This window comes from Asterias rubens, chromosome 2 (genome assembly GCF_902459465.1).
Source record: "Asterias rubens chromosome 2, eAstRub1.3, whole genome shotgun sequence".
NCBI classification, from domain to species: Eukaryota; Metazoa; Echinodermata; class Asteroidea; order Forcipulatida; family Asteriidae; genus Asterias; species Asterias rubens.
The window spans coordinates 8,701,268-8,712,859 of NC_047063.1; the positions used below are offsets into that span (position 1 = coordinate 8,701,268).

Sequence of the window (11,592 nt, forward strand, 5' to 3'; positions counted from 1 at the left end):
AAATGCAAATGGTTAGATAGATAATTAAAAGTAGAATATAATGATACACACGAACATGCCTCTAAATTGCACGGTTTTCCTATTACGTCGCGAAGGAACACGGTCGGCCACGACTCCATAAAATGGCCGACCGTGTCAGTTTGCGGCGTAAGGAAAACTGTGCAATTTCGAGTCAAACTTGTGTGAATCATTATGTTCTACTTTTAAAACATCTTTCTAACCATATGCATTTCATAACAAACGGTTCCAAATGCTTTTCAAAGACCAACTCGTCCGATCCAAGGCAATGTGTTCCTTTAAAGGGTTTTGGTACCTTTTGTCAATCAATTTTTTGGCCATGTCATGAATCCCTACTCACTGTGAATAAAGATGTATTTAATGTAATATACCTGTAGAAGTTTCAGCTTCATTAGTCGTCAAGTTTTTGAGAAAAAAAAGTGAAAACCACTGAGCAATGTTTTCAGGAGAGTAGTGTAAATCCGTTGTAGGTGCTAACATTTTTGTGAAATTGTTTTACTCGTTCCTCAAAAACTAAATCACACCAGCAAGTAATATTTTAGAGGAAGCTTTCTAACATCATTATCTTTAAACCGTGTAAGTTTAATGTAAACCTGTGGACATTTGTGTTTTGTGTCGTACAAAAAGACCCTTAAAAAGGTGGGTTAGGATTTTTTAGGAAACTTTTCAAAGGGCACATAGGCAGAGAGTAGGGGCACAAAGGCAAAGAGTATGGGCATGTCGGCAAATTGCCTCTTTTGCCTCCATGTAGAATCAGGTTGGCTAGTTAGCATATTGTCTACCTACTTAGTATCACCAGTGGCGTCACCAGAAGGGGGTAAGGTTGGTGGGAGCCCTCCTGCCCCAGTTAGAGCCAGCCTGTATGCTTCGTTTTTGAAAGGGCAAGGTCACCAAGGCATTTTCTCCTTGGTAAAGGGCACCCTATGGGGGAAATTGTAAATTTCTACTGGAGTATTTTATGGGCACCAAGGCAATGACCAGGGGGCATGGAGGCTATTGTCTTTGTTGCCTCCGTGAAGTATCAGGCCTGATAAGATCCCTTGCCCATTTAATCGAGAGAAAACAAATCCACACAAGAATGTTTATAGGATTTGAGGCATTGCATGGTGAGGTATCAATATACATTTGGTTTGCGGTAACACAATGTGTGTGTCTACTTGCCAAGTAGATTTTGTACTGTATTGCTTTATATTCTACTACCGGGGAGCCGATTTTCGGAATTCGGGAGCTTTCTCAGTTCTGAAAAGAACTGGCTTGCTTTTAAAACGCTACCTGGGTGTAAGGTAGAAAATCAGCCGGGTCTACTACTTTGCTTTTAGTGGATCATTATTAACTTCACTACCGCGGGTTGAGTTCAATAATGTTTGATACATTACACGGCCAATCCCCACCCCCAAATTTATGTTGTGTTTATTTATTGAATTCATTCATTTATTCATTCTGGTTGTGAACGGGTTATCAGAAAAGCGGACTTAAACACCGTACTAGCCAATAACCCTGTGGAGAGAAGACAATGCAGGAAGTTTCAGTTTTAGATGTTGGAGGAAAACCTAGGATAATTATTCAAGGGCTGGGGTTCAGTAGAACCCTTTCCCACTATGGCCCACCCTGACACCACACAAGGAAGACAAAAAAATTGTCACTGTTTCCTACTTCCACCCCATAATAAAATGTCTGGTAACGCCACTGCATTGCACATTGGACTCATTTACAGTGGAAGGATTTGTGTTTGTGAAATTTACAGACTTGTGGCAAATCAATTGTTTCTGACGTGATTTACTCTCAAGTAAAACTAAACAAATAAGTATTGATGTCGGATTTGAAACTTTGCATGATGGAAGTGAGAGAAGTTTGCGGTAACATCATGTGATTATCTCGTTTTGAGTAGTGTTGATCAGTATACTCTGATCTTCTTTAGGAGAAAAATACTAGTAATATTTATGTCGTGTGCAATATTTAGAGGTTGTAAACTGACGTTACAATAACCTTTCCATGTCGCATGATTCTGGCCCATGAAGCATTCCGAGTCTTGACAAGTTTTTAATATAGTTATCAAGAGTTAAAGGCAGTGGACACATTGGTAATAAACTGGTACTCAAAATAATTTTTAGCATAAAACCTTATCTTTATAACATATGTTGAGATACACCAAGTGAGAAGACTGGTCTTTGACAATTACCAATAGTGTCCAGTGTCTTTTAACTCCCACATAGAAAACATTGAATGTTCAGTTAGTAGGAGGGTGGGTTGATTGTGTATTATTGTGTAGATACTTTCTCTGAAGTGTAACCTATTGCAGGCTGGTATAGTTTATCATTCAAACCACAAAGTATTGTTGGCAAGTAGCATGTTTATGGGATTTGAGGCATTGCAGGGTGAGGTATCAATACATATACATGTACATGTATTTGGTTTGCGGTAACACCATGTGTGCGTCTACTTGCCAGGTAGATTTTGTTCTTTAGAGAACTGTCTTGCATTATAGTCTTCTAACTCAGAGTAGGTTTTTGTGAGACTTCTCAGTTCTGAAAAGAACTGTCCTGCTTTTTAACTACTACCTGGGCGGGAGGTAGACAATCAGCCGGGACTACGGGTACTACTTTTAGCTTATAACGTAGAGGGTCGTTGCTAACTCCACTACCATGGAGTGAGTTCTTAATTGGTCCCAATGTTTCGACTAGCTTGCTCTAGTCATCGTCAGGGGACTGACCTTATCAGGTTTTGCCCAGTGACAAGCCAGCCGGATCAGTTGGCTTGTCATTTCAATGGTCATTCTTCAGGGTTGTTACTAGTCCATATTTTATGTTAAAGCCATTGGCAGTTTCGGAACAGGAAAAAAAACAAGTTCACAGATTTACAAATAACCTACAGGGTTTACAGAAGGTAATGGTGAAAGACTTCTCTTGAAATATTATTCCATGAATTGCTTTACTTTTTGAGAAAACATTAAAACATCAATTCTCGATATCGAGAATTACGGATTTATTTTAACACGTCATGACACGGCGAAACGTGCGTAAACAAGGGTGGGTTTTTCCCGTTATTTTCTCCCGACTCCGATGACCTTTTGAGGCTTAATTTTCACAGGTTTGTTATTTTATATATAAGGGTGGGGGGGGGGTATTATTATAATAAATCTCCAACCACCAAGTAGATTTACAGATGGCGTTACTGAAATCCAAGTATACTGCTATAATGAATTACTCTCTGAGGGTTCAGTTTCGTAGAGCTGCTTAAAGCAAACAAAATAAGCTTACAACACAAAATTATGCTTACCAGAATAAGGTTACCAGCCAACATACTTTATATTAATTGTTAAGCAGCTCTATGAAATTGGACCCACTTTGTATATTTGTAAACAATGTGAATAAACTAGATAGACAAATCTTAAATTTCTATTCAGATTTGTTATTTATTTGTAAGTAGCCATAGTGGTATTACAACATAAATAAACTTTTATTTCTCAGTTGTTTACAAACTCTAAATAGTCGATGACAGAATGTTTAATCTAATCGTTAATAATTTGAAAGCATAATTTGTAAAATGACTTGCTATCACAAGGTTGTGGGTTCGAATCCTACAAGCTAACCGCTGATTTCAATACAACTCACAGTTTCTTGATTTGTACAACTCATAATTATAGACGTTAAACCAATGTTTGTATGAGAGAGATTGGCTCTATCTCCTTGTGAGAGTTCCCTTGATGGGAAGATCATCCAAACAAACAAACTAAGGCATTGCCTACAGCACAAGCCCTGCGGCATTACCAGAAATTTCATACACCTAATGGAAGCGTTTCAAAATTCAAAATGGTACGAATGATCCAATTGGACCCGATACAGGGTGCATTCGATTAGCTTTCCTGGGTCGACCCCGGTCTGTCCGCAGTACGTTTGAATAGCTTCGACGTCATTCCAGGGGCTCACCTGGGTCAGCCACAAGTGCCCTGCTTGTGGAGTGGGTCACTTGGGGGCTGGCCCCAGTTGCATGACGACACCACAAGAGGGCGAGTGATCGTTCCGATTAACTCTTGTCAGGGGCTCACCCGAGTGAGCACCGCAAGGTCAACACAGGGAAGCTAATCGAACGCGTGCTCATGGACCATTCCATTGGACCGTAAGAACTTTTTAAAATGCTCAAATCCACTTGTGTAGAATTGCTCCCGTACTGCAATACAATGGCGGTCCAATGGATTGCAGGAAAATGTTCTTTTGTGCCTAGAACTGAAACCCACATTTTAAGACACTCCCTTATGAAGCGACCATTTTGTTTGGCCTCATAAGTCAACTCGAGGCTGGCAGTGAATGTACTATTAATCTTTTTTATTGGAAAGAATAAATAGAAAAATATACTTTCCAACTTTATCGTGACAATTTAATTGTCCATTTCCCAAAAGTACTTGACTGAAATATAATTACATATAACAATCATAAAACAAGTTTATATTTGAATTGTTAATTTGGATTTAGGGTGGCAGTCAATAACTTGGTTCGTGACAAAACAGAGCTAGGCTGTCGACATAGGGCTAAAAAGCTCCGTTAGTAGACCTTTTAGGTCCTTGGTTCAACTCCTGCTCTTAATAATTGGTTTTTTTCAACCCCAAATCATTTCTGCTAATTTATAGATTGCCTGCCCTTCATAGATGTAACTAAATAATAATCAACCTTTGTTTGATCTGATTTTGTTAGAGATAATTATGATTGGAATTTTAAGGTGGATTTTTGACTGCCGACAAAGAAGTTTTAAACTTCTACAAAATACTACGAAACACTTAAAGTAAACACCCTACCCACATAACAGTGTCCTTTACAAATCTAACAGGAGCACTGCTTACCCGGACACTTTTGTAAAGCGTCATGGATCCCTCGTAGATCTCGAGTCCGATCTCTACTTTTAATGTTTTTTGTTCCAGTCTTCCATCTTCTTCTCATAAATTTTATCAATCTTGATTTGATCTGATTTTGTTGCAAATAATTTGATCGGATTGTAAGGTGGATTTTGACTGCTGACAATGAAGAAGTTTTAAACTTGTACAAAATACTACGACACACTTAAAGTAAACACCCTACCCACGTGACAGTGTCCTTCACAAATCTAACAGGAGCACTGCTTACCCAGACACTTTTGTAAAGCATCACCCAGATGCTTTTGTAAAGCGTCACCCACGCTTTTGTAAAGCGCCGGGGTTTAATCCCTCGTGGATCGGGTTCCGATCTCTACTTTAAATGTTTTTTGTTCCAGTCTTCCATCTTCTTCTCGTATTCTTTCTTGAGTGTCGCAGCTTGCGTGATGTACGGTTCTTTGTCATCGTCGGTCATGCTTCTCCATCTCTCGCCGGCCAGCGTCGGAATCTTCTGTCCGGTCTTCAGTTTGTCCTTCATCTCGATCCTGAAGTCGGCCAGGAAAGCGAAGTAGGCAGTGTACGGGCGCTTGGGTTTCTCTACTTGCTCAGCTTCTCCATCCTGTTTTGAATAAAAAAACAAATTAAGGAGAGTGAACATGGTATACTGTTTGTAGAAACTGCAAGGATGGATTGGACATTGGCTAGCTTTGCCTTGGTGTTGTGTTTTGTTGTAGAAAATGTCTATGAGAATTAGTGTACATTATTGGACCACATAGGCCATTATGCCATGCAGGGCCTTTATGCACTGCAAGGCCATATCATGGGTAGCAGCTGATGGGTCATTATACACCAACACTGCTTAAGGCCATAATTACTGTACGTTCAGCATGGCCTTTTACAGACTGTAAGACTATAAGGGCCCTTATGGGCTGCAGGGCAAATATGCACTGCAGGGCCTTATCATGAGTAGCACTATCAGTTGTTGGGTAGGGCCAACATAAACTGGTAGACTATTGGTAGGGCCACTATGCACTGCAGGGCCATTCTACAACCCCCTGCCCTCACCCCATGTGTATACTGACCTCAACCTCTGGTTCGGGTGCCTCAGCTGCCACAACTTTCTTTGCACGCTTTGCCTTTGATGCTGTTAGGGTAACAAGAAATATTAAACACATTTAATTCAAGAAGTTTGCATTATAGCATTGTTCGTGAGTGCTTCTGATTGGGCCTAGTCTTTGTATGTAGTTAAAGCGGTACTTGTTGCAGTTTATTTTGATTTTATAAATAATGTAAATTATGACCAACAAATAGTGCCACAGCTAAAATAAATTGGCATTGTAAATGCGGATTTCCTTGGATAAATTTACAATTTTTGTTAACATTTTTTGTATCAGTGGCCGAGGCTGGGTTGGGCACCATTTCTTTCACAGCCAAACAAAAATCATCAATAAAAACAACTAAATTAAATAGAAAAAATCACAAGAGGGCGCTAGTCAAAATAATGCTCCTTTTTTGTTTAGTCACATGGCATACATGGCCTAATTAATATTGGATTTGGCGGGTGACATTCATTGTTCAAGCTGAATTCTTCACAAAAGGGGATTCACAAAAGAGGATTTGAATAAATACTGGTCTATCTTGTTGCAGCATCATTTAGAACGATTATATAGAACGTTTGGTCGTAGAATTTGTTTTTCCCAAAATGATTTTTATTTTTTTAGGAAGCATTCACTTTCTGTTTGTCTTACTATTTACAAGTGTAAGTCTAAACTCTGATTATCCTTTTGTTGTTACAGTCTTCACTACTTTTCACTACTGCATTTGCAGCAAAGTCCAACATAAACGTCACTTACCCATGCTGAATTCAACTGTGAAAGGGAAGAAGAGCTGGTCGAAATCAGCGAGTCCGTGTTAGCTGTTTTGTGTGTATTTGGGTTGTAGTGATTTTCAGTGTGCCGTTCGTTGGATCTGCTGGGGGACGCTACACAATCGAGCTAACAAAGATCCTGCGTGCCACCCACCCAATGACAGAAAGCTAAAAGGCAACAAAGAGCTATTTTTACAATAGCGCCCTCTGTTGATCGTGCTGTGAAATGACAGTTGTGATAGGTGGTGTGGGCGGAACCGATAAGGGGGGGGGGGGGGGTAGCGGATAGTGTTGAAAGGCATGTGGGATGTGTGCCCCCCTTGTTTGTTAACATCAAACCGTGGTATTGTTTGTATGACCTGGACCATGGCTAGACCCAGAAATACTAACACAGAAAAACTTTGTAACAAACAGACCAATTTTTACAGGCAACTTTACTAATAGACTAAGCCAAAATTATTATTTTTTTATTTTGTACTGCATGATATTGCAAAAGAAAGTTGTCACAGGGAGGATCGAGTCACCTGTCTTTAGGACTGTAACATTATTTGCACGGGTGATTTTTTGTCAACAAAAAACGCGGGGTGGGGAGGGAAGTCATACGCGAACGCGCTACTGAACTACATGTTGTTGCTAGAGATTTAAACAGCAAGCTTGTTCCCATTAGTTGACAAATAAAAAGCCTACAGTGTTCTCCATGGTTTTATATGCCCAGTCATTGATGATGAGCTGTTCTTATTAATTGCATCCGAGATAGTCCGCTGTAGTCTGGTCCCCATTACAAAATGGTATGTCCATGATGCTAAGAAGCGTACCATTTCGCAAAACTAAAAAAGGTGCCATGTAGCGCTCAGCCAATCAGTTGTACACATAGAGCTAGCTATATATAAGTTCTTTTATATAGCTCTATGGTTTTACACCATATGTTATAAATACCTTCTATAATAATACGTTCTGTAATACATACCGTCTGTCAACAATAATTCTGACCACTATAAAAACATTAAATCTGCATCTTTAATCAACAATATCAAATGCCATAATAAACATGTGCTACAAGAATGACTATAGATAATAGTAAACTTGCTGGTACTACAAACCGTGTAAAACTCTCTAGAGGGGAGTGTTGGCTTGGCTCTGAAAGAGAGCTGGTTTGGTCTCGAACAGTCGTCTTCAGGAGAAAACTGTACACACAGGAACATACCGATTGCGCTACCAACCAATGTTTACATGTGATCACGTGATCTATAGATGGTATAGAAAACCCAGCTACATGTACACAGTAAAGACATGGGAAGACTCGTACCGATTGACCATAATTGGTTGTTTTTCAATAAATATCAATTATAACGAAAAACGGAGCCATTTTAACATAAAGTTGAATATTGTGACATTGATTTAAATCACATTTGCTGTTTGATGTACCCGGCCCAGTATTCTACTACAAAAGAGGTTTCTTTTGAGAGTATGGTTAGACTACGTAAATTACTGAGGTTTGAGGGAGCTCACGCGCCGTGGATTTTGCGTTGTGCACGGCGTGAAGTTGGGCAGTGACAAGGGAGATCGCAAAGTTGTCCTACTCATAGCTGACAGCTACCCCTTCTGATGAAACATTTTGAGGGTGAAAATAAAGGGATTTGCAGCTTCTTAATGAGATTTTTATTGAAAATATTGGCATCAAAATCATTTCAATGAGGGCACTGTAAAACCACACTTTCCGTGCACAAACACACGACATCTTGTGAAAATTCTCTTTGAATTTCCTATTTGGTGGAACTGTGTTTACCCATTACTGGCATTGTTCAGCAGCCACCGGCATGTTACAAACTCGAGAATATTTCGAGAATTTAGTCCTTTTTTTGCCAAAAATTGCAACAGTAATCATGTCTTTTTAACACACGCCTTGTTTGTTTACATCCAATACCCACTATATGTCACGTGACGCACGGGGGGGAATCGGTCTATTGACTCCTCTTGCGCACGAGATAATTAAAAAAAAATTGGGGGGGGGGAATGTCCATTTAGGGGATCCGTACATTGTGCACTGTGTTTCACACACATTGTAAGTTCAAAACTAGTTTTCATGGACTAAAAACACATGATTGTGTACTTATACATTTATTTGGTACTCAGTAGAAAACAGTATTAATGTTATACTGCATGACTGTACAATTTTCTTATGGGCAATTCTGTCAGTCGCATGACACTTGTCTGTGTCATGTCTTGATCTTGGTGCTTGTAGTTTCATGTGTGATAATAATTCTTTCCACTAAGTTTATAGACTGATTTGTACTTGACACCCAAGGCTTTGAAGTAATGATATTAGAAATGTTGTGGGCGTTGTGCTCTGGATGTTATAGCGTTGTAAAAAGCGGTCAGTCGCATTACACAAAAATCACATGGACAAAATTCACTAGTCACAAATCAAAAGTTTCCTCTAACTAAAAAACTTAGTTTACTACATGCAAAACACCACTCTTTTACATGAGTATCCAACAGGATACTTATAAATGGTAGGCAACTTGAACTTTTAGGTATAGATTGCAAAACCATGGCCAGTTGCATTACGGTCAGTCGCATTGCAGTTTTCCAGTCAACTTAGCCAACCTACATGGAGCTCAAGCTGAGTTCTTATTTGGTCAAATTTGGTTCATTCCTTGTCAACAACTAAACAAATTAATTTATTTCATATGTTAGTTATAATTTCTAAGTGAAAAGAAAACTGTTTAAAATGTTTAACCCGTCCCTAATAAAGCTTGCATAAATTAATACGGGTTATTCGAACATGCAACTTTTCGCACCCTTGCATGATTTTACAAAGCACAAAAATTCATCTTAAAGGCATTATACACAGATGTTTATGACCCAGTTAGCCAAAAATCTCACTAGGTAACAAGCAATGGAGAGCTGTTATGATAGTATAAAACATTGTGAAAAACAGCTCCCTCTGAGAATTAACGTGTTTTTTGAGAAAGAGGTAATTTCTTACTCACGAAGCCTTTGATTATGCAACCGAAAGCGCACAAAAATTGTGCAAAAGGATAGTTTTTCCTTTCATTATTCTCTTCCAATTTCGACCAATTGAGTCCAACTTTCACAGATTATATTTTTATGAAAATATGGTGGGATACACCAAGTGAGAATGGTCATGGACCATTCATAAGGTGTCCAGTGCCTTTGTATTGTGACACCACATTTCGCTCCATTGGCAATTACGATTAAAGGCAGTGGACACTATTGGTAATTACTCAAATTGATTGTTAGAATATAACTTTACTTGGTAATGAGTAACGGAGAACACATTGTGAGAAACGGCTCGCTCTGAAGTAACGTATAGTTTTCGAGAATAAAGTAATTTTCCACGAACTTGATTTTGGGACCTCAGATCTAGATTTTAAGGTCCCGAAATCAAGCACCTGAATGCACACAAGTCAGTGACAAGGGCGTTTTTCATCCATTATTATCCCGCAACTTCGACGACCAATTGAGTTCTAATTTTCACAGGTTTGTTATTTTGTGCATATGTTAAGATACATCAAGTGAGAAGACTGGTCTTTGAAAATTACCAATAGTGTCCATGTCTTTAACAAACATCTTAGGATTATTAGCTCTTTTTGAAATCTGAACCAAGGTGTCTCAGAAATCATTTGACCACTAAATGTGTCAACTAGGCACTCCTCTCGCAATACACTTGTGTGGATTTAAGAATACATGTAGTCTAATCTCGAGTCAGGACAAGTTACTCGTGCTAACACAGGACTATAGCCTTAATTTTTAAATATCTCCCGACTAGTGCCAAGTTCTTTGTAGACTTGACACAAGTCCCAATCCGTGCCATCCCCAGGAAACTACTGTTTTGTGATGCTCTGCATTCCCCAACATGTTCCGCACTCTCGGGACCACATTTTTGACGGCGATGACTAGCGCGCACTGTACTATGCTACGGGTTGTTTCATAGTAAGTTGGGGTGATAGCTTAGGGACCTCTGACACGAGAATAGGACTTGAATCAAGTCTAAGTTCTTTGTGAAATCAGTCCCATGACACTCCTCTCTCAATACTCCTGGGCAAGAACACCCAACCTACTGTAGAGGTGGAGCACTTTATGCGAACCTTTTGCCCAGGAGTAACTCTCTGGTGACCTGAAGGATGGTTGGTATTGGATTGAACCAGCTTCACCCAGTCACTCATGTGCCGAACAAGGAAAAAAAACAATCATTTACTTTATAATAATGATACTAACAATAAAACACAACATTTTTAAAGCGCACTTTATCTGTAAAACGTTCAAAGGCGCTGGTCAAGAACAAGAAGAATATTTCACCCAATAGCTTTATGTAGGCTAATCTGAAGAGATGGGTTTGAGAGGATGTTGGATTCGTAAGATGTGTGTCCTTGAAATGTTGAGGCAGAGAGTTCCAGAGGCGGGGTGAAGGGTTACTGAATGCCCTATCCCCATAGCTGGATAAATATGCATGATGAAGATGCTCTCTGATGCTTTCTGAATCGATTTCGGTGTTAACTTTTTTTATGAGGCAATGGCATTTAGAGCTTGAATTGTTTTTCTCTTGTAAATTCTCGACTGTTTTTGTCTTGAAGAAGGGAAGCATGCAGGCGCTCGAGGCAAAGGACAACATTTTTTCACATTATTTAAATTTTACGTTGCTTTTTCATAGACACCGTTTTAGTGAAAGTTTCTGATGAATGACTAACAAAATTAAATTCAGAATGGAGTACTTTGTAACGCTAGGTGGCAGCAGTTCCATTATTTAGGTAGTTCTGAGCATGCGCACAGCAAGAACAATATATTCATCTGGCAAGTCTGCAGGCAACAGCGCGCTGCAGCGTCCCAAAAAGTTTCATAA

At 39.3% G+C, this 11,592-nt stretch overlaps 1 protein-coding gene across 1 annotated transcript; it reads right to left on the minus strand.

The window, feature by feature from the left end:
* Window positions 1-4,103: 4,103 nt before the first annotated feature.
* On the minus strand, window positions 4,104-6,863 carry LOC117306187 (high mobility group B protein 3-like). Its single transcript, XM_033790888.1, has 3 exons — window positions 6,715-6,863; window positions 5,944-6,005; window positions 4,104-5,480 (listed from the first exon to the last, which is right to left on the minus strand). The coding sequence occupies exons 1-3, from the start codon at window positions 6,716-6,718 to the stop codon at window positions 5,235-5,237; spliced, it is 312 nt and encodes a 103-aa protein (XP_033646779.1). The 5' UTR covers window positions 6,719-6,863; the 3' UTR covers window positions 4,104-5,234.
* Between the last annotated feature and the right edge of the window lie 4,729 nt (window positions 6,864-11,592).